At 47.0% G+C, this 23,063-nt stretch overlaps 1 protein-coding gene across 5 annotated transcripts in view; it reads left to right on the forward strand.

The window, feature by feature from the left end:
* The window catches only part of HSPG2 (heparan sulfate proteoglycan 2), a 223,502-nt gene that overhangs the window by 102,867 nt on the left and 97,572 nt on the right, over nt 1–23,063 (forward strand). For 3 of the 5 annotated variants that reach the window (XM_083453544.1, XM_083453541.1, XM_083453542.1), the window contains 13 exons: nt 2,627–2,694; nt 5,452–5,592; nt 8,135–8,317; nt 10,484–10,663; nt 13,190–13,308; nt 14,972–15,083; nt 15,207–15,320; nt 16,006–16,133; nt 16,237–16,323; nt 18,316–18,365; nt 18,676–18,761; nt 19,865–20,005; nt 21,013–21,204. In XM_083453544.1, coding sequence (XP_083309670.1) covers nt 2,627–2,694; nt 5,452–5,592; nt 8,135–8,317; nt 10,484–10,663; nt 13,190–13,308; nt 14,972–15,083; nt 15,207–15,320; nt 16,006–16,133; nt 16,237–16,323; nt 18,316–18,365; nt 18,676–18,761; nt 19,865–20,005; nt 21,013–21,204 — 1,601 coding nt within the window. Of the gene's footprint in view, nt 1–1,105; nt 1,145–2,626; nt 2,695–5,451; nt 5,593–8,134; nt 8,318–10,483; nt 10,664–13,189; nt 13,309–14,971; nt 15,084–15,206; nt 15,321–16,005; nt 16,134–16,236; nt 16,324–18,315; nt 18,366–18,675; nt 18,762–19,864; nt 20,006–21,012; nt 21,205–23,063 lie in introns of all 5 variants that reach the window. The other 2 variants (XM_083453540.1, XM_083453543.1) reach the window with 1 other exon arrangement.

The following is a 23,063-nucleotide window of genomic DNA, read 5'->3' on the forward strand; positions in this document are numbered from 1 at the left end:
AGTCAGACCCTTGGTCCATACAGCTCAGTACTTCCAACTCTGACTGGCAGCAGCAGCAGCTCTCCAGGGTTTGAGGCAGGGCGTCTCTCTCAGCCCTACCGCGAGATGAAACCTGGGGCCTTCTGCATGCAAAGCAGATGCAATTCTGCCGAGCTGTGGTCTTTTTAAAAATTGAAAATAAAGCAAGTTTTTTTGAGAGATAAAATCGAGATATGGAAAACATCGATGAGAGATGAGAGGCATGACTGAGGTTTGGATATGCTTCGAGGTTCGGACTGTGAGAAGCTGTAAAATCAAAATTACAATTTGGAAGACAATTTGATTTTTTTATTTTAGTTTTTATTTTTATTGGATTATGATTTGAAATGTTAATTGGATGTTTTTTATTGGAAAATTAATAAACGCTCTAACAAAACAACAAAAATTTAAGCAAGTTTCTAGTCCTCGTTGTTCTGAATCAAGGGCTGGTTTAAGGAAAGGAAGCAGCTTTATGCCCTTGGCTTCTGGCATAAGAGTTGGCTTAACAATAGGCATTATGTTCATTTATGTGTATATTAATGGTTTAATGAACTGAACAGAGTGAAAGGTTATGAGTCATGGGGGTGCAGAGATCGTTTGAATGAACCTGGTGCCTAGATTATATTTTAAGTTGCTTTTTTGCTAATGTTTTTAATATCGTTTTGTAGATTCTAAATGCCGCATTGATTTGTTAATCACATGACCTGCCGTAATTGTGAGGTTTGGCTTATTTTTTTAGTTGCTGTTTTGTTCAGTTTCTTAAAGATTGAAACGGTTTCGCTTATAATTTGTGATTTATTTCATATGACGCGTGTTGTATTCGCGATGTTCTAGTATGTTTTCTTATGTTATGGTTATTTATTGGTTGTAAGCTTTGAGATTCATTTGAATCAATCAATCAACCTTCAGCTAGGTTTGAGGCCAAACACGAATGTGGGAACCACATTGCCACGTTCAATCAAAGTTTAATAGCGCTACCATAAGCGTTGACCTCCTTCGCTCTCTCCACACATAAGCCAATATTTCACGTATTGCTGGCCAAACGTTTCAGCCCTTTTGACAGTTGCTTTCTCTCTCTGATTTCCAGGGTTCCCTCCTAGTCCTGAAGTTGATACTCCACTAGAGGGCAAGTCGTCATCGCTATTACATTTGTGTTTTCTTATTCTCTCCCCCCCCCCCCAAAAAAACACCTTTCTGTCTTTTTCTTTTTAAAAAGAGTTTTTATTTGATTTTACAGCTTCATTCACAATTGTAATCACAAATAATAAGAATTACACAAGATTCTTCTGAAACTTAAGACTTCTCCCCTCTGAGGGTTCTTTGAGTAACTTTTTTAAACTCCATATTATAAGTCCATCTAATTTACAATCCTCCATTGTATCCAAAATCTATGTAGCGTTGCAAGAGTTATTTAAAACCTGCCAAAGAGTTCAAGTGTTTACAGTGGTCTTTCAAATATAATATAAATTTGTCCCATTCTTTATTGAAGTTTTGACCGTCCTGGTTTCGGATTTCCCCAGTTAATCTTGCCACCTCTGCATAGTCCAATAATTTCATCTGCCAGTCCATCCTGGTAGGAATCTTGTCGTCTTTCGAACCCTGGGCTAGAAGCATCCTTGCAGCTGTTGTAGCATACGTAAACCATTTTTTCAGTTCCTTTGGTAGCTCTGCGCCTGCAATTCCTAACAAAAAGTTTTCTGGTCTTTTAACAAAAGTTATTTTAAACATTTTTTTCAATTCATTGTATATCATTTCCTGGAATTCCTTTATTACTTTACAGTTCCACCACATGTGATAAAAGGTGCCTCCCTTTTCCTTACATTTCCAACAAAGATTTGAATTTGTCCTGTACATTTTTGCTAATTTACTCGGAGTTAAATACCAGCGATACATCATTTCCATATAATTTTCTTTTAATGTATAACACGCCATGAATTTCAAATCCTCTCTCCATAATTTTTCCCGTACTGCAAACTGTACGTTGTACCCAAAGTCTCTTGCCCGTTGAATCATAACCGATTTAACTTCTTCATCTTTAGTAAACCATTCCAACACCTCTCATTTCCTATAACTGTCACCAGCTCCTTTCTTTCGCACGGAATTGCAGAGTTGGAAAGGGACCTCCAAGAGTCATCTAGTCTGACCCGCTTTAAGGAGAGTCCAGCCCCTCTGTCACCCACCTGCTTGCTCCTTGCACCCTGTCTCTTTGCCTTCCTCCTTGCATTTCTTCAGCTCTTCCAAATTCTCTTCTCAGATGTTTCTACCCCCTTTCTCACCTTGTTTTGCTTCCTTTCGCCTGCTGGTTTTGCCTTTGTACACTGACCGACTGCAGCTTTCCGAGGTTTTGGACTTGGGAAGGTCTTTGCGCGGTCCTGCCTAGAGGCGCTCAGGATTGAACCTGCAGCCTTTTGCATGCAAAGCGGCTGCCCTGCCACACGAAAATTCTAGTCCTCATGGTTCTGCGCGTCAGGACGATTTAAGTAGAAATACAAGCAAGCTCCTCTGGACTGACTTAGACCTTACGCTGGGTTTTAGCTAGGCCAGTGGGAAAAAATACCTTTTCCTGCCTGGGTTTGTCTCTCTCAACCTCTCTTTACTCCTTGTGCAGGGCAGAGCAGCATCGAGTGCGACAAGAGAGGGAGCAGCGAAGCGTCAGATGGTGCTTGCCAGTGCAAGGTAGGCTGGGCCATAGCCTGGAGGTGCAGACTCCTCTGGGTTAGGCGTGGCAAGATGAGACAAAACGGTGAAACTTGAAAGCCTCGTTATCCCCTCATTCGCCTTTTGCGAATGGGAAGGCCCCAGATCTGCGGGGTCTACTGTTGGGTTTTTGCCATGATAAATGAATTCCTAAATTAAATTTCAAGAGGAGCTCTAATGATGATGATGATGATGATGATAATGATAATAATATTTGTACCCCGCCCATCTGGCTGGGTTTCTCCAGCCACTCTGGACAGCTTCCACAAAGACCAAAAGTACACTAAGATGTCACACATTAAAAACTTCCCTGAACAGGGCTGCCTTCAGATGTCTTCTGAATGTCAGGTAGTTGTTTATCTCTTTGACATCTGATGGGAGGGCGTTCCACAGGGCGGGTGCCACTACCAAGAAGGCCCTCTGCCTAGTTCCCTGTAGCTTTGCTTCTCGCAATGAGGGAACCGCCAGAAGGCCCTCGGCGCTGGATCTCAGCATCCGGGCAGAACGATGGGGGTGGAGACGCTCCTTCAGGGATACTGGGCCGAGGACATCTGCCCAGCTGCTGAGTTTCTGTTCTCAGCATGAGATTATTTCAGAAGTACAGTGGAACCTTGGTTCTCGACCTTAATCCATTCCGGGAGTCTGTTTGACTCGTGAAACTTTTTGAAAACTAAGGTGCGGCTTCCGATTGGCTGCAGGAGCTTCCTGCACTCAATTGGAAGCAGCGCTGGACATTTGGCTTCCGAGAAACGTTTGCAAACCGGAACACTTACTTCCGGGTTTGCGGCGTTCAGGAGCTGATTTGTTTGGGAGTTAAGCCATTCAGGAAGCAAGGTACAGCAGGAATCAAGGAGTAACACAAAGCTCCCAGACTCCTTCTTTTTCCTGAGAAGAAACATTGACGTCACGTGCCAGAGCGCCTGGGTCATTGATGGCCTCCCTTTGCTTTGGTGGGCAAATGAGGCGATGACAAGGCTTTTAAGTTGTACTCTTTTGTGACATATTAGCATGGCCTGGAATGTGACCCTCAGCTGAGCTGAACAGATTTATTATGCTATGGACTGCTGACTTTTGGTGAGTCTATGAGATCCATCTTCTTTTCTTGTCCTTGTAGCGTTCCCAAAGCAAGGAAGGATTGGACTCTGATTAATAAAATACACACAAGGCTTAACCAGCAAGACTCTGGGAGGAGTGCCAATAATAATAATCTGTCCACCCCTTGGCCCAGGTCGTTTTATTCACAAAAGAACTTTTCACACAGTGTTCGTAAGAACCAATCAGATTCCTCTGAGCATTTAAAAAAACCCCACGTGGGACAAAGTCAGATCAGAAGAAATCCTCTTAACTACAAAAACTATTTCCTACTTGAGCATGCATACATAGTTCAGAGTACCGCATTTTTTGCTCTATAAGACTCACTTTTTCCCTCCTAAAAAGTAAGGGGGAAATGTGTGTGCGTCTTATGGAGCGAATGCAGGCTGCACAGCTATCCCAGAAGCCAGAACAGCAAGAGGGATTGCTGCTTTCACTGCGCAGCGATCCCTCTTGCTGTTCTGGCTTCTGAGATTCAGAATATTTTTTTTCTTGTTTTCCTCCTCCAAAAACTAGGTGCGCCTTATGGTCTGGTGCGTCTTATAGAGCGAAAAATACGGTAAATAAAATAGGAAGCAAGGAGGAATGCTTGTAGGAAACCCCGGAGGTCATAAACAGCAGTAAACAGGAAAGGAAGGACAGGGAGTATTTACCATTTCCTTGTGAACTCTCTTCCTGGCCCTAAGATTAACAAAACCAAGGAAAGGTACAACAGAGAAGCTACCTACTATCTGGCCTGAAGGCCGAGCAGCCAGGAAGTCCCCTCACCTTTGCCATGGGGCAGATCTCAGAGAGGTTCCAGTTGCCGCAGGTGTCCCACTGCTGCAGATCTCTTGCCTGGGGAAGAGCAGAGGGTGAGGGTCAGTGGAGGATGTCACTCAGGGTTGAGGGGGGCGGGCGGGGGCTCACCCAAGGTGTGTTTCATGATGCTCAACTGTAGCGTTCCCAAAGCAAGGAAGGATTGGACTCTGATTAATAAAATACACACGAGGCTTGACCAGCAAGACTCTGGGAGGCAGTGCAAATATGAATAATAATCCTGTCCACCCCTTGGCCCAGGTCGTTTTATTCACAAAAGAACTTTTTACACAGTGTTCATAAGAACCAATCAGATTTCCTCTGAGCATTTCAAAAATCCCCACGTGGGGACAAAGTTAAAACTACAAAGAGCTAATTTGAGCATGCATACGTAGTTCAGAGTAAATAAAATAGGACTAAAAGGAGGAATGCATTCAGCAAACCCCGGAGGTCGTAAACAGGAGAGGAAGGAGGAAAGTATTTGCCATCTCCTTGCGCACTCTCTTCCTGGCCCTTAAGATCTATCTAAAGATTAACAAATCTACAGTACATCAAAGTTACCTACTATCTTTATGACCCAGGATGCCTGATGAAGCAACTGGCCTGTGTTTAGAATGCTGATAAGTGCCTGTCAGGCATAGAGAAAGAAAATGGACAGTAGAGAAAATGGGCAGAGATGCAGAGGCTTGTGGGATTTGATCAGAAATTATTGTCAATGAATCAAACCCAGTCAACGCAATGCTTTCATCGCGGACACAATGGCTTGCTCCATATTTCATAATTCCTCATAGCAATCCCACCTGATCACTACAGCCCTCTCCTCCTTCTCCTTCTCTTTCTCCCTAGCCCAACGTCATGGGACAGTCGTGCAACGAATGTGCTACGGGCTCGTTCCACCTGAGCCACGCAAACCCCGAAGGCTGCCTGCGCTGCTTCTGCATGGGGGTCTCGCGCCAGTGCTCCAGCTCGTCGTGGAACAGGGACCAGGTATTGCTCCCTGGGGCCGGGAAGGCGGGTCCTGCTATGTGCGAGGCTGGAAGCATCCTTCCCTATGCAAACTTGGTCCACGGATCCTGCTAGGAGGGTCCTTCCCCACCCCCACCCCTCCTATATACATACCCATTACAAAGTACCGTATTTTTTGCTCTATAAGACTCACTTTTCCCCTCCTAAAAAGTAAGGGGAAATGTGTGTGCGTCTTATGGAGCGAATGCAGGCTGCGCAGCTATCCCAGAAGCCAGAACAGCAAGAGGGATTGCTGCTTTCACTGTGCGGTGATCCCTCTTGCTGTTCTGGCTTCTGAGATTCAGAATATTTTTTTTCTTGTTTTCCTCCTCCAAAAACTAGGCGCGTCTTGTGGTCTGGTGCATCTTATAGAGCGAAAAATACGGTATATATTTATAATATACAGGGCTACCTCTAGTTTCGAACGGGATCCATTCCGGAGGCCCATTCGCAACATGAAAAGAGCGCAACCTGCAGCGGTGCGTCTGCACATGCACATGCAGCGGTGCGTCTGCACATGCACAAAGCATGATTTGGTCTTCTGCGCATGCGCGAGCAGCGAAACCTGGAAGTAACCGGGACGTAACCTGAAAAAACGTAACATGAAGCAAATGTAACATGAGGTATGACTGTATAGTCGTACCTTGGATCCTGAACGTCTTGTGAGCCGAACGTTTTGGCTACCGAACGCCGCAAACCCGGAAGTGAGTGTTCTGGTTTGCGAGCATTCTTTGGAACCTGAACGTCGTCACGATTTCCGATTGGCTGCAGGAGCTTGGTTTTGGAAGTCACACAGACTTCCAGGACGAGGTACGACTGTACTGAGATAAAACAGCTACTTAATCCAAAAAAAGGACAAAGTCAGAAAGAAGGAAATACAAGAAAAGGAGAAATCTAAAGGAGGAGAAAGCGAGAGAGAAGGAAAACAAAAGAAAAAAACTAAAGAAATATATGGTATTCATTCTTCAAAATCCAACCATTCTGTCTTCTATAAGCCAGAATAATCAAAGGTCATTTTCTCTTTCATGCAAAAAGTCCCTAAGAAAGTTCCAATCCTTAACAAACCTTAGTAATGATCTTTCTCGAATTAAACGTATTAACTTAAGCCATCAGCCAAATCCAATAATTTAATCAGCCATTCTTCTGTCGTGGGTAAGGCTGTGTCTTCCTATCTTTGTGCATGTTACAGTCTCACTGAAATAATCATACTGGAGTAATCTTCCACAATCCTTTTCTAATGGTAGGTCCATTAATCCTTTAAAAAATATATCTATTTATTTGGTTTTTCGGTTTTACAGTCACATATCCAACATACAACATAAAAACAAGATTCCAAGGAATCTCTTAGGACTTCCCTCCTCCCCTTTGTGGGTCCTATTGTTAATCATTTCCTCCTGCATCTTTTATGATAATTCATAACTTTTACCTCTCCGTTGTGTCCAAAATTCACCATTAAACTACAAGTGATGCTCCAATCCTGCTAACAATTTTAACTGTTTACAATGGTCTTTAAGATAAGTTTTTAAATTCCTTATTTTGGTCTTCCTGATTTCTGATTCTTCTGGTCATTTTAGCCATTTCGGCATAATCCATCCACTTGATCTGCTGTTCTTCTCTGGTCGGGACTTTATCTTCTTTCTGACTCTGAGCCAATAGCATCCCCGCAACCGTGGTCACATACATAAAAAGGCTTTTCTATGGGATTTCGGCACATAGGTCCATTAATCCTAAAATAAAGAGTTCTGGCTTCAATTGGATACAGTGGATGCTCAGGTTGTGAAAGTGATTCCTTTTTTTAATTTTTTTAAAAAATAATATTTTATTAAGATTTTCCATAACATCACAAAAAGAAAAAAGAAAAATAAAAAAAAAACAATTAAAAACAGTTCAATCTTTCAAACATATCTTGCATTTGCTTGTTTCCCGGACCTCCCCACACCTCCCCTCTTTGTATTCCAGTTCAATTTATTTATTCAGCAAATCCTTTCCCTTTTTACCTTTATCCTTATCTTGATCTTAATATATTATAACTTTAACTTTTCACCTATTAACATACCATTTTTGCATATTCCTTCATAACATTATTACTAAAAACCCCTTAACCTCAATCCAACATCATTCTAACATTCATTAATTTTGCAATATTTCTGTGGATAGTCTTCAAATTTCTTCCAATCTTCTTCCACCAACTCTTCTCCCTGGTCTCGGGTGAACGTGATCCCTGAGGGAGGCACGTTAGTAACCCGCAGCGTTCGCAACCCGCAGCAGCGTGTCTGCGCATGCACGGGTTGTGATTTGGCGTTTTTGCGCATGCGCAAAGCGCGATTTAGCGCTTTTACACATGTGCGACCCCCGGAAGTAACCCGTTCCGGTACTTCCGGGTTTCGGCAGGTCCGTAACCCGAAAAAACGCAACCTGAAGCATCTGTAACCCGAGGTATGACTGCATTAGCCTTTAAAATCTGTTGTATCAATAGATGTCCCATCAATATATGCATCTGACAGCTTCTCTCCTTGCGCTCTAGGTGCGAGTGGGGTCTGAGGATGCTGAGAGGGCACAGTTCAGGCTCTCCAACTCGGCCGGCTCCCGGACGATCAGCGAGGGCATCCGCTTCACCGGAGCCTCGGAGCTCACTTTCTCCTCCTTCCACACTCTGCCGCGTGACGTTTACTACTGGGTGCTGCCGGAGCGCTTCAGGGGAGACAAGGTGCCACTCTCAGGGGTGCTTCCGCCGTAATTCCTGCATCGCAGGGGGTTGGACCCTTGGGGAGAATCTCCCAAACCTGTGTGTGATTTCAGGACAAGGAAAGGTTTGATTTGAGGCTGAAGGGGCAGAAAGCGGGACATTCCAAGTCAGGCATTTGGTCCGCCTGGCACAGAACCGTCCCGGGCCCTAAGGAAATCAAATTATCCTCTACCTGGGCCAGGGCCTTCTCAGTGATGGCTCCAACCTGGTGGAATGCTCTGTCCCATGAGACCAGGGCCCTGCAGGATTTAACTTCCTTCCGCAGGGCCTGTAAGACAGAGCTATTCTGCCTGGCTTTCATTTGAACTTAGCCTGATCTTTTATTCCCCTTCCTTCCCTCCCCTTCCCCTTTTTATGAAGATTACCCGCTCTGGGATCTCACAGCTAATTCTCCCCTGGTCTCCTCGCTGGCCCAAATAGGACTAATTTAGCCAGCTAGCCCTGGTGATCATCTAATGTTTATTGGATGGATTTCCCCCCAAAATTGATTTTTGAATTCTGAATTTATTGTTATTCGCATTTTATACTGAAATTTTATGCTGTTTTTTGTTGCATCAATTAAGTGTTTTAAATTTGTTGTTAGCCGCCCTGAGCCTGGTTTTCTGAACCAGGAAGGGCGGGGTATAAATAATTTTTTTAAAATTTATTATTATTTCTGTGGTCTCAACCAATGAGCCTCTTGGGCTTTACGATCAGAAGGTCGACGGTTCGAATCCCCTTGACGGGGTGAGCTCCCACTGCTCTCTCCCAGCTCCTGCCAACCTAGCAGTTCGAAAGCATGCCAGTGCAAGTAGATAAATAGGTACTGCTGCAGCAGGAAAGTAAACGGCGTTTCCATGTGCTCTGACTTCTGTCATGGTGTCCCATTGCTCCAGAAGCGGTTTAGTGATGCTGGCCACATGACCCGGTAAGCTGTCTGTGGACAAACGCAGCTGCCGCGGCCTGAAAGTGAGATGAGTGCCGTGTTATAAGAAAAAACTTCTCCTTTTCCCTTATGAGGTACCCAAGAGCCCGGATAGAGTCCTTCAGTGGGTTCCCTATTGGTAGGAGAAAATAACAAGAGGCCAACCAGAGAATATTGGGAAGCAAAGCAGCTAGTAAGCCTGATCTTTATTAAAGCTGTTGCAACAGGTTCCTTCCCCCCCCCCCCCACGGGGCGGGGGGGGGGGCGGGGAGAAGACCTCAAGCACAGGCACGCAAACCCTTATATAGACTTTTTAAACTGCCCACCTTCAAACTCCAGACCAACCCCAGAAACATCATACATACATCACAGAAGGGATGTAGCCCAGGACCAACCCCCCCCCCCCATACATCATGCATACATCACAAAAGGGGTGGTCTAAAACAGAATCCTGAGTATGTTGTTTATCTCTTGTCTGGCAAGATAAAGGTAAAGGGACCCCTGACCATTAGGTCCAGTCGTGACCGACTCGGGTTGCGGTGCTCATCTCCCTTTATTGGCCGAGGGAGCCGGTGTACAACTTCCAAGTCATGTGGCCAGCATGACTAAGCCGCTTCTGGCGAACCAGAACAGCGCACGGAAACGCTGCTTACCTTCCCACCAGAGCGGTACCTATTTATCTACTTGCACTTTGATGTGCTTTCGAACTGCTAGGTTGGCAGGAGCAGGGACTGAGCAACGGGAGCTCACCCCGTCGCGGGGATTCGAACCGTCCAATTGGCAAGCCCTAGGCTCAGTGGTTTAGATCCTGTGCTGATCTGTGTACGTGCTTGATTGGTACATTTATGAACATTTAATATATATCTGAGACCTTAAAATTCTTATCACACTGTTGACTGGCAACAGCTCTCTGGGATTTGGGGGCTAGGGAGGCAAGTCTCCTCAGCATTACCGGCTGACAGAATTTGAACCCAGGACCTCCTGGAGCCAAAGCAGGTGCTCTACTCACTGAGCTATACAGCCTCTTCCCAAATGAATGGCCTGTGATGGCCTGTCCTTCACTGGAGGTTTTTAAGCAGAAATTGGTGTGCCATCTGTCGGCGATGTTTTAGCTATGATTCCTGCATTGTGGGTTGGACTAGATGAGCCTTGGGGGTCCCCTTCCAATCTCTGCGGTTCTTTGGAATGGCTCTGACGCTGCCCCTCTGTGCCTCTCTCTCCAGGTGACCTCCTACGGCGGAGAACTGCGCTACACCATCACCCATGACACCTTCCCCGGCTCCCCGGCACTGCGTGGCCAACCCGACGTTTTGCTGCAGGGGAACGAGATCTTCCTGGAGCATGTTGCCGAAACGAGCCCCCTGCCTGGCTCGCCCACTACGTTCACTGTGCCCTTCCGGGAGGTGAGGCATATAGAGCTTCTGGCTCCTTGGTTGGCGGGTGGACGTGCAGTCTGTTGTAAACAAAAAATACCCTTTTCCCTTATGGGGTATCCAAGAGCCCATAAGGTAAAGGTAAAGGTACCCCTGCCCGTACGGGCCAGTCTTGACAGACTCTAGGGTTGTGCGCCCATCTCACTCAAGAGGCCAGGGGCCAGCGCTGTCCGAAGACACTTCCGGGTCACGTGGGCAGCGTGACGAAGCTGCTCTGGCGAGCCAGAGCCGCACACGGAAATGCCGTTTACCTTCCCGCTAGTAAGCGGTCCCTATTTATCTACTTGCACCCAGGGGTGCTTTCGAACTGCTAGGTTGGCAGGCGCTGGGACCGAACGACGGGAGCGCACCCCACCGCGGGGATTCGAACCGCCGACCTTTCGATTGGCAAGCCCTAGGCGCTGAGGCTTTTACCCACAGCGCCACCCGCGTCCAAGAGCCCATATAGAGTCCTTATATAGGTTCCCTATTGGTAGGAGAGAATAACAGAAGCCAACCAGAGAACATTGAGAAGCAAAGCAGCTAGTAAGCCTGATCTTTATTGATCTGTTGCAACAGGGTGCTCCCCTCACAAGCAGGAAAGGAGGAGGAACCCAGAACAATGGCGCGGAAGGCCTTATAAAGACTTTTGAAATTGCTACCCTGTAGATCAAGACCACCCCCAGAAACATCATACATACATACAGAAAAGGCAGTCTTAAAACAGAAATTTGAATGTTGTTTTTCTCCTGTCCTTGTTTATCTCCTGTCTGGCAGGTTACTTGGTTGGATTGCCTGGGGAGCCTGGCCAGTCTTTTGTAGTGATAAATACTTAGTTCCTGGGCCAGGTCACAGGCTCACACCCTATTCATATCTTAAATGTTCTCTTAAGACAGGATTTGTGAGGAAAGAGACAATGGGAGGTTTCCCACTTCGACCTTGTAGAGAAAACATTTACTCACTTTAAGAATCAAAATGGTTCCAGGTTGGTCTTCCTGTGCTGATCTATGTATGTGCTTGGTTGGTACACTTATGAACATTTAACATATATCTAAGACCTCAAAATTCCTGTCACAAGCCCTAGAGGGAACCAGACCTTTGGTCCATCTTGCTCAGTATTGCCTGCACTGACTGGCAGCAGCTCTCCAGGATTTCAGGCAGTGGGTCTCTGAGCTTTAAAGCCCTAAAGGGCCTCGGCCCAGTATACCCAAAGGAGCATCTACACCTCCATCTTTCTGCCCAGCTCTGAGGGCCTTCTGGTGGTTCCCTCCCTGTGAGAAGTGAGGCTACAGGGAACCAGACAGAGGGCCTTCTCGGTAGTGGCACCTGCCCTGTGGATGTCAAGGAAATAAGCAACTATCTGACTTTTAGAAGACATCTGAAGGCAGCCCTGTTTAGGGAAGTTTTTAATGTTTGATGTTTTATCGTGTTTTTAATACAGTGGTACCTCAGGTTACATACGCTTCAGGTTACAGACTTCGCTAACCCAGAAATAGTGCTTCAGGATAAGAACTTTGCTTCAGGATGAGAACAGAAATCATGCGGCTGCTGTGCGGCAGCAGCGGGAGGCCCCATTAGCTAAAGTGGTGCTTCAGGTTAAGAACAGTAAGAACGTACCTCCGGAACGAATTAAGTACGTAACCAGAGGTACCACTGTATTCTGTTGGGAGCCGCCAAGAGACCCAGCCAGATGGGCCAGGTATAAATTATCATAAATTATCATCATCATCATCATCACCCTAGTGAAAGCTATAGAACCTTCTGACTGCTGTCCCTGGTTCCTCAGAGCACCCTATTTTTCCTGCACCCTGGAAAGGACCTCGCTGACTTAGTGAGATGACGGCTTTGCAAATACAGTGGTATCTTGGTTCTCAAACTTAACCAAGGCACACTTTCCCATAGAAAGTAATGCAAAATGGATTCATCCATTCCAGACTTTTAAAAACAACCCCTAAAACAGCAATTTAACTTCAATTTTACTATCTAACGAGACCATTGATCCATAAAATGGAAACAATAATCAATGTACTGTACTATAAAATAAATAAGACAGTATTGTAGATGATAAAAATGAAAAAAACAATCTTTCTTACAATAGTCATTGTTTGGATGGGGGGCTTTTATCCATTTCCGCAGTCACACAATCAGTCAATCAATCAATCAATCAATCAATCCATAGCTGAACTAGGTTTCACCCAGTCACAAAAACAAATGAACCGAAAAAGCCTCAAAAACAAAAACGCAAAATAATTAGCAAGAACAAAAGTGCCAAACTTAATCTCCTCCGGAAGTCGGTTTGACTTCCAATATGTTCGAAAACCAAGGTGCGGCTTCTGATTGGTGCAGGCGCCCCGGAAACAATAGCCGACAGCTGCATCAGAAATCCGGCTTTCCAAAAACATTTGGAAACCAGAACGCTTTCAGGTTTTTGGCGTTTGGGAGCCAAGGCGTTTGAGAACCAAGGTACCACTGTATGAGAAAGCACAAACCTCACCCTCCTGCTGCCATTCCTTTCAGCAAGCCTGGCGCCGCGCAGACGGTCAAAAAGCCACCCGTGAGCACCTCCTGATGGCCCTGGCTGACATTGACGTTTTCATGATCCGGGCCTCCTACTCTGACCGGCAGGCGGAGAGCAGGTAAAAAGGGGTTGTGTCCCTGACCAGCAAATGGGACCAATGGGGAATGATGCTGGTCTGTGCCAGATAGGAGCTGGGAGCCCAGGGGATTCTGGGAAGGCCAGCTTCTGGGGACTAGCTAGGCTGGAAGGATCCATGGGTGGTAGAAGGTTGGTGAGTGAGAAATATATATTTTGAAGATTCACAGAAGATTGGAACAAATATACGAACTATTTGAAGAGCTATTGTAATCAACAAATTACACTAGCAGGACTACAAGAAGCTTTGTAAGGAGGAATATATGAAATATTGCAAAGAAGATGAAGATGAAAGATATTAGTTATGATACTTAAATGTAATAGTGAAAGTAAGAAATGTAAACTAAGTGGAAAAGATGGGGAAATTTTCAGATGTGATTGACGGAGGTGCTATATAAATGTACCAAATAGAAAGGGTGGCAAGGAATAAAGAGGTTTAAAAAGAGAATTGCTGAATGCCAAGATCCGGGTTTGGGGTAAGTACTCTTTGGTGACAGAACCCCAGCAGAGATTTAAAATCACAAAACATGCAGCAAAGCATGGAAATGTATGTTGGCAAATGGATTATTGTAACCAGAACGTCCGACACAGCTTCTGCTTGAGTGCAAGAATCTCTTGCAACCAATTGGAATCTGTGCCTTGGTTGTTGAACGTTTCGGAAGTTGAACAGTTGTCCGGAATGGATTACATTCAACAACCAAGGTTTGACTGTAATCAATAAACATTTTCGAATCTTCTTTAAACATACATTCATCTTGTTCTCTTATTCTGTATGTTAAGTCTTCAAGCTGCGCATATTCTGTTAGCTTAAGTTGCCATTCTTCTTTGCTTAGGACCTTGCTCGTTTTCCATTTGGGGGCTAATGAAACAGTACAGTCGTACGTTGGAAGTCAAACAGAATCCATTTGACTTCCAAAGCATATGGAATCCAAAGAGCCAAAGTTCCTGCAGCCAATCGGAAGCCATGCCGAATGTTTGGCTTCTGAAAATTGTTCGAAAACTGGAACACTCACTTCCGGGTTTCAATCATTTGGGAGCTGATTTGTTCAGGAGCCAAGGTGTTTGAGATCCAAGGTACGACTGTACAGTCATACCTTGGGTTACAGACGCTTCAGGTTGGCGTTTTCAGGTTGTGCACTGCCCCGAACCCGGAAGTACCGGAGCAAGTTACTTCCGGGTTTGCGCAGAAGCGCTAAATCGTGCTTTGCACATGCGCAGAGGCGCCGAATCGCAACCCACACGTGCGCAGACGTGGCACTGTGGGTTGTGAACCCCGCATGGCTCACATTGGCAACCCAAGCGTCCACTGTAGTAGCATACATAAACAACCTATTTTGACACCTGGGAAATTCAGTCTGAATTATCCCCAACTGGTTTAGGGGGAGGGGGAGTACTATTAAACATTTTTCTCAATTCGTTATGGATCATTTCCCAATACTTTTTACCCTTTTACAAATCCACCACATGTGAAGGAATGTTCCCTCCACCTCTTTGCATCTCCAGCACTTATCTGATTCAGTCTTATACCTCTTGGCAAGCCTACTCAGAGTTAAAGACCACCTGTGAATCATTTTCATGGCGTTCTCTTTCAAAGAATAACACGGGGCAGAGCCTTTTCGCTCACTGTGGCCTCTTCCTCCTTGCAGGATCTCTGGCATCCACATGGACGTGGCAGTGCCACACACCACCGGACTGAGCCCAGCCCTGGAAGTCGAGGACTGCACTTGCCCACCGGGATATCGCGGCCCCTCCTGCCAGGCGAGTAGACCCTCAGGAGTAGACCCTCAGGGTTCTCAAGTCACCTGGCAGAGGGGGGTTGGGAGCTGATTCCTACGCCACACCCTATTACTGAGCTGAGCCCTGCCCCCCTCTCTCTCCCAGGATTGTGACGTCGGCTACACACGCACCACCAGTGGTCTCTACCTGGGGACCTGCGAACGCTGTGACTGCAACCAGCACACCGCCGAGTGTGACGCCGAGACCGGAGACTGCCAGGTGAGACTTCCTCGGGCGGGTTGGTGTGGAGCTCCTCACTGGTCATACCTGTGTTGGCTCCTGTAGTAGCAGGGTGGTTTGGGGAGGTCTTGGGTGAGGTGGTAAAGGTGGTTGGGAAACCCAGCCAGATGGGTGGGGTATAAATAAATTAACATCATCAATTTTATTTTACATTGGTACCTCGGGTTAAGAGCTTAATTCGTTCCGGAGGTCCGTTCTTAACCTGAAACTGTTCTTAACCTGAGGTACCACTTTAGCTAATGGGGCCTCCCGCTGCCACTGCACAATTTCTGTTCTCCTCCTGAAGCAAAGTTCTTAACCCGAGGTACTATTTCTGGGTTAGCGGAGTCTGTAACCCGAAGCATCTGTAACCTGAAGTGTCTGTAACCCAAGGTACCACTGTATTTATTACAGTCATACCTCGGGTTGAAGTAGCTTCGGGTTGAGCATTTTCAGGTTACACTCCGTGACGACCTGGAAGTAACGGCACGTGTTATTTCCGGGTTTTGCGGCTTGTGCATGCGCAGACGCTCAAAATGACATCATGCGCAGAAGCGGCGAATCGCAACCCGCAGATGCAGGTTGCTTTTGCTTCAGGATCCGAACGGGGCTCTGGAACGGATCCCATTCGCAGCCAGAGGTACCACTGTATTATTATTATTATTATTATTATTATTATCCACAGGCCTGCCAGCACAACACAGAAGGACAACGGTGTGAGCGCTGCCAGCCAGGTTTCTTTGGCGATGCCAGGCGTGGGACCCCCGGAGACTGCCAACCGTGCCCGTGCTACGGACCCTATTCTGCTAGCCAGTAGGTACCGCCTGCCAGCCGTTCTGCTGTCCTCCCCGCCCCCCTTTTGAGCAAAGGGGTGGTTTCTCTCAGCTGCTAACTTGCCGCCCTTCTCTTCTCCCAGGCCCGCCAAGACCTGCTTTGTGGACACAGACGGGCAGCCCACCTGCGACTCCTGCGCCCCGGGCTACATCGGGCGCCAGTGCGAAAGGTAGGATGGCCGTGATGACTCTGCCAGGGAGGGGTGTAAGAATGAGGCCTCAGGCTGGGGGGGGGAGAGAAATTGCCCACTCCTGGTGTGATTGGATGGCGGGTGCCTTCTTCCTTTCGGAAATCCAGCTGGTTCTCAGTAGACAGGGAACTACTGGGCCAGGGTGGGGGAGACCCTCCTCCCACCAGGGAGCTCTCACTGCATAACCACGGGCTGCTTCTCTTTCTCATCCTAAACTCGCAGGGTTGCTGTGAGGATCAAATGTGGGTGGGGGGTTGCCCCGAGATCCAGCAGAGATGTGGCTGGCAGCCTCGCTTCTGACTTTCAGAGAAGTTGTTATGCCAACAGTCCGTTGCTTAAAACTTTTTTTAAATGAGTATTATAAATTTGTTTATTTGGTTTTTAAAATTGAAATTTTACAGACGTATATCAAACATCTCAAACATAGGGACGCGGGTGGCGCTGTGGGTTAAAGCCTCAGTGCCTAGGGCTTGCCAATCAAGAGGTCGGCGGTTTGAATCCCCGTGGCGGGGTGCGCTCCCCTTGTTCGGTCCCAGCGCCTGCCAACCTAGCAGTTCGAAAGCACTCCTGGGTGCAAGTAGATAAATAGGGACCGCTTACTAGCGGGAAGGTAAACGGCGTTTCCGTGTGCGGCTCTGGCTCGCCAGAGCAGCGATGTCACGCTGGCCACGTGACCCGGAAGTGTCTTCGGACAGCGCTGGCCCTCGGCGTCTTTGAGTGAGATGGGCGCACAACCCTAGAGTCTGTCAAGACTGGCCCGTACGGGCAGGGGTACCTTTACCTTTACCTTCATATCAAACATAAATTACAAAAACAAGATCCCAAGGAATCTCCTAGACTTCCCTCCTCCCCTTTGTGGGTTCTACTGTTAATCATTTCCTCCTCCATCTTTTATGATAATCCAAATCTTTTACCTCTCCATTGTGTCCAAAATTCACTATTAAGCTAGAAGTGATGCTCCAATCCTACTAATGATTTTAACCTTTTTCAATGGTCTTTAAGATAAGTTATAAAATTTCCCCCTTCCTTATTACATTTTTGGTCTTCCTGATTTCTGGCTCTTCTGGTCATTTTGGCCATCTCAGCATAATCCATCCACTTGATCTGCCATTCTTCTCTGGTAGCAACTTTATCTTCTTCCCATTCCTGGGCCAATAACATCTGTATAGAGGTTCTCCGCCGAGCAAAAATAGAAGCACAAATCTTAAAATATCAGAGATTAGGAAACACATAGAGGCAGAAGAAAGTCATTAAATAAATCATGGGAATAAAATCAGAGAGTAGGTATAGATAAGAAAGTGAGAGTTGCGAGGAGAAAAAGGTAAGGTGAAGAGAAAAGAAATCCATACTGGAAAGATGTGTTTATAACAATGGCACCCACAGTTTGTATTTCTTAAATTACTGTATGTTTTTGACAAGATACCGTATTTTTCGCTCTATAGGATGCACAAGACCACAAGACGCACCTAGTTTTTGGAGGAGGAAAACAAGAAAAAAAATATTCTGAATCTCAGAAGCCAGAACAGCAAGAGGGATCGCTGCGCAGTGAAAGCAGCGATCCCTCTTGCTGTTCTGGCTTCTGGGATAGCTGTGCAGCCTGCATTCGCTCCATAAGACGCACACACATTTCCCCTTACTTTTTAGAAGGGAAAAAGTGAGTCTTATAGAGCAAAAAATACAGTATGTTGTTTAACGTTCTTCCTACTCTCTTTCTCTTTTTTTCTTTTCTTTTTTCTTTTTTCCCCTTTATAACAGAATATTGTGTCTCATTATGTGTAACTCTTAACGTGCAAATAAAAATTATTTTTTAAAAAAGGGGGGGGGGGACATACTCTCTTGCTCCCGGCAGCCAGGGAGGTGAACTTGGGCACTTTCGAGCCTGGAAGGTAGGGAGACGACGATGGGCTGAAGCAGATCCTCAGACTTTGGCCTCTTTCATCCCCTTAACTCATCCCTCTTCTCTTGGGCCAGGTGTGCGCCAGGCTACGTGGGCAACCCCAGCCGGGGGCAGCCATGCACAGGTGAGTCCAGCTTCTGGGGCAAAGGGAGCCGTCCGCCAACAGAGAAACCAGGTTTCCGCAGCCCAGCGAACTTCGATTGTTTCTGGCATACCATGAAAAGCCTCCCTGGAGAATTTGATTGACGCAGCCTCCGGTGTTTTGGACTTCCGACTCCCAAGCCGGGAGGCTGAGAAACACTGTAGCTCAAAATATCTGGTCTGGCGAAGGCGGAATCATAGCCTTGGGGTGGGTGGAAGGGGAAATAGTCTCACTTTTTCACCTGCCAAGTACCCACTGTCCTCAGCAGTTCCCTTCCACTTCTCCCCCCCAGCCACAGATCATGGCACCCGGTGCCACTGCGATCCACATGGAAGCATCAGCAGCCATTGCGATGCCAGCGGGCAGTGCCAGTGTAAGGTAAGGCAGGAGGGGAGGCAGCCCTGGGGGGAAGCACCCATCGGTGTGCATTCCTTCCGCAGCTCAGAAACCCATTTCCTTTTTTAAAATTATTATTATTTTCAGGTTTTCATCATTAACATCATTCAAACTTAAATTCAACAATATTTATACAATTATGTGGTTCCCTGAACCCCCATACTTCCCTCTTCACCCTTCTGGTTTTCCACAGATACATTTTTTAATTTTTTTTTAACCACATCTAATTCATATATCCAACTTTGATTAAATCCTTATTTATTCCTCTGCCTATTAAAAAATTACAAGTGCTGCTAATGTTTTTAAATCTTTACATTGTTCCTTAATGTACAGTACTCTATAAAATTTACACCATTCTTTTTAAAATTTACTGTCATTTTGGTGTCTGATCTTCCCAGTCATTATCTCCATTTTGGCATAGTCCCTCATTTTGACTATCGACTCTTCCTTGGCTGCCGTTTCCTCTTCCTTCCACCTCTGGGCAAACAGTATTCTTGCAGCTGTCGTTGCATACGTAAACAGTCTTTTAAAGTCCTTTGGTATTTCTTCTCCTTTGATGCCTATCAAAAAAGCTTCTGGTGGTTGTTGTGGGTTTTTTTACAAAAGTTATCTTAAACATTTTTTTCAGTTCATTACATATCATTTCCCAGAATGCTCTGCCCTTTTTGCACGTCCACCACACGTGCGCACTCTGGCGAGACAGTCTGTAGGCAGGTAGGGTCTCAGCCTGCATACCAGATGGAGCTGATAAACAGCTGCCCTGGATACAGAATTGACCTGCACCTCCATGGACAGCTGTGAGTCCAAAATGACTCCCAGACTGCGTACCTGGTCCTTCAGGGGCACAGTTACCCCATTCAGGACCAGGGAGTCCTCCACACCCGCCCGCCTCCTGTCCCCCCAAAACAGTACTTCTGTCTTGTCAGGATTCAACCTCCATCTGTTGAGAAACAGCGCATTCTGTTCCCACTCCCCTTTTCCAGCTGCCCTTCCCTTCCCCAGCAGACCCTCCTCCTTTCTGCTCCCACTGCCTGCCCATCATCCTCATTACTTTGCACTCCAGCTTTTCTCCATTCCCTTTGCAGGCACACACGGAGGGGCCCTCCTGCAGCAGCTGTCGGCCGCACCACTTCCACCTGAGCACGGAGAACAAGGAGGGCTGTTTGCCCTGTTTCTGCATGGGCGTCACCCAGCAATGCACCAGTTCCTCCTACCACCGGGACCTGGTAAGAGCAGCTCAGCATCTTTTCTTTCCTGGACTTCCAGGAATTTTCGTCCTGCTGGTCTTGGGAAATGTACCAAACTATGTTTCACACGGGACGCGGCTGGCGCTGTGGGTAAAACCTCAGTGCCTAGGACTTGCCGATCGCATGGTCGGCGGTTCGAATCAGATTAAAACATACATCCACATTCTAAAGAAAAATATTTTGTACAGCTGCCAAAAATGTTTTAAGAGAAGGCGCCTTGCCTGATGTCAATAGACAGGGAGTTCCAGAGTGTAGATGCTGCCACACTCAGATTAGTTTCTTACCGATGCAGAACGAGTCTTACATGGCACCTGTAAGAGTCCCAGTTTAGCAGATCGAAGCTGCAGTTGGTTGCAACCTTCTGCCATCTATCTGGTTATCTCCCGCTTGGACTACTGCAACGCGCTCTATGTGGGGCTACCTTTGAAGGTGACCCGGAAACTACAAGTAATCCAGAATGCGGCAGCTAGACTGGTGACTGGGAGCGGCCGCCGAGACCACATAACACCCGTCTTGAAAGACCTACATTGGCTCCCAGTACGTTTCCGAGCACAATTCAAAGTGTTGGTGCTGACCTTTAAAGCCCTAAACGGCCTCAGCCCAGTATATCTGAAGGAGCTTCTCCACCGTCATCGTACTACCCGGACACTGAGGTCCAGCGCCAAGGGCCTTCTGGTGGTTCCCTCACTGCGAGAAGCCAAGTCACAGGGAACCAGGCAGAGGGCCTTCTCGGTAGTGGTGCCCTCCATGTGGAACGCCCTCCCACCAGAGGTCAAAGAGAACAACAACTACCAGACTTTTAGAAGACATCTGAAGGCAGCCCTGTTTAGGGAAGCTTTTAATGTTTGATGTATTACAGTATTTTAATATTTTGTTGGAAGCTGCCTAGAGTGGCTGGGGAAGCCCAGCCAGATGGGCGGGGTATAAATAATAAATTATTATTATTATTATTATTATTATTAGCGCTATCTTCTCTTTCCCCGCAGATCACCACGCCTTTCCTTCCCAGAAACTTCCAGGGATTCTCACTGGTCAACCGCCAACACACCACCCGGATCGAGACCGGCTTCACGGTGGAGATGTCGCCCGAGGGTCCGCAGCTCTCCTATGCCCGCTTTGGGCAGCTGGGGGAGGAAACCTACCACTGGCAGTTGCCGGAGACCTACCTGGGCGACAAGGTGAGAGCCCTGCTCTGTTGGATGCCAGGAGTGGCGCTTGCAGTTCTTCAGCCCATCCCTGTGGCAACTGGTCATCCTCCCTGGACAGTCTCTTTGAATTGTGTTCCTCGTGGTCTGTTGTGAACCAAGGCCATAGCTGTCAACTTTCAAATTTGAAAATAAGGGATCAGCAGCCTCGAAAATAAGGGATCAGCAGCCTCACCTGTCCCGGGGACAGTCTATGGGATATCTAACAATCCAGGATAGCAGCGGGAAGCAGCGGGAAATAAGGGAATTTCCCGCCAAAAAAGGGAAGGTTGACAGCTATGACCAAGGCACTGATTTGGGGGGCGGGGGGCGTGATGGGAATTCATAGGTTGTTTCCAGAGAGAGCAGAACCTGCCTTTGAAGGTAAGTCCATGGGTACCAACTTAAAGAAGGAGACAAATGAGAAAGGAAGGATGCTAGGAGGCCGATGAGGATTCAGTCAGACTATTGGGTCCATCTAGCTCAGTATTGTCTACACTGACTGGCAGCAGTGGCTCTCCAGGACTCCAGACAGAGGTCTCTTCCAGCCTTACCTGAAGATGCTGCCAGTGGGCGTTGAGCCTTCTACATGCAAGGCAAGTGTTCTGCCACGGCGCAACAGATCAGAGTGCACATTGGGTGCCAGACAAGGACCTGGGCGACTAGGGTGCAAATCTTCCTGGGTGCTGCTGCACGGTTTCTCTCTCCTCCTCCCAGCCGTCTCCCAAGAAAGAAGCCTCATTTTTCTGGTGCACAAAGCGCATGGGAATGACCTTGGGCCTTGGGACTCGGTCAGCCTAGCTGGTTCTTGTGAGAATTAAATGAGAGCAGTGTAGCTCTTTGGAAGGCAGGTGGGACACAAATGTGGTGGTGGTGATTTTGGTGGAAAAGAAAGGAGGAATTCCACCACTTCCTCCTCCTCCTCCTCCTCCTTCTTCTTCTTCTTTCCCCATTCCAAGGGTTTTTCTAGCAGAAAACCACACAAATAGACTCAGGGGTTCCCCTGCGGATGTCCTCTTACAGTCAGTATGTGAAGAGGTCCAGATGACACAGCCCTTTGCCAGCAGAAGGTGGCACGAGGCTGGGTGGATCCTGGGTGCCCCCAGAGCTCCCCCCACCCGTGCCTGTTGGGATACTGCCAGGGAGACAAAGTCCATCATGATTCCACGTCATCTCCGTTGCGATCCATCGATCTCCCGTAGATACAGTATCAGCAATTAGCGACACGAGCTCCAGAAATAGCTTGCCACATTCCAGAGCTGATGCACGCTCTATCAGCAGAATTCACACAGCGAAAGATGCACGCAGGAGAGCATTATTTACAAGTTTATTCAGCGTTGGGCAGAACAAAGAAAACATGACTGCCTGCTTCGGTGTCTCAGGCACAGAGAGAAAACAAAGCAATAGACAAAACATAAACTTCCTGTGAACAGGAAATACGCAGACTCTATGACTCACAAAGCCTGCTCCCTTTTAAGGTGAAACGGAAATATCCTAACAGTGCCAACCTTCCCCCAAAGCAAGCCATTCCACGGGGCTGGAAGTGGGTGGGGACTGTTATCAGGGCACTCCTGATGGGCAGAAAGGACAGGCTTCCTTCTTGGGAGGTTGTTATTCTTGTTTATTGAATTTACATACCGCCCTATACCCAGAGGTCTCAGGGCGGTTCACATAAAACCATCACAGTATGTAAAATTAAAATAAAAGCAGAGAAGGCCCGTTCTCGTGTTGACACCCTCCGGACTTCTCGAGATGGCTGGGAGGAGGAGAGAGAAACCATGAAGGTACCCGGGAAGGTAGGCAGTTAGGATTCTGGAGGCAGACCTCCTTTGCTGTTTTACCCTCTGACAATC

Source organism: Podarcis tiliguerta (genome assembly GCF_965153285.1).
Source record: "Podarcis tiliguerta genome assembly, chromosome: 8".
In the NCBI taxonomy this organism is placed as follows: Eukaryota; Metazoa; Chordata; class Lepidosauria; order Squamata; family Lacertidae; genus Podarcis; species Podarcis tiliguerta.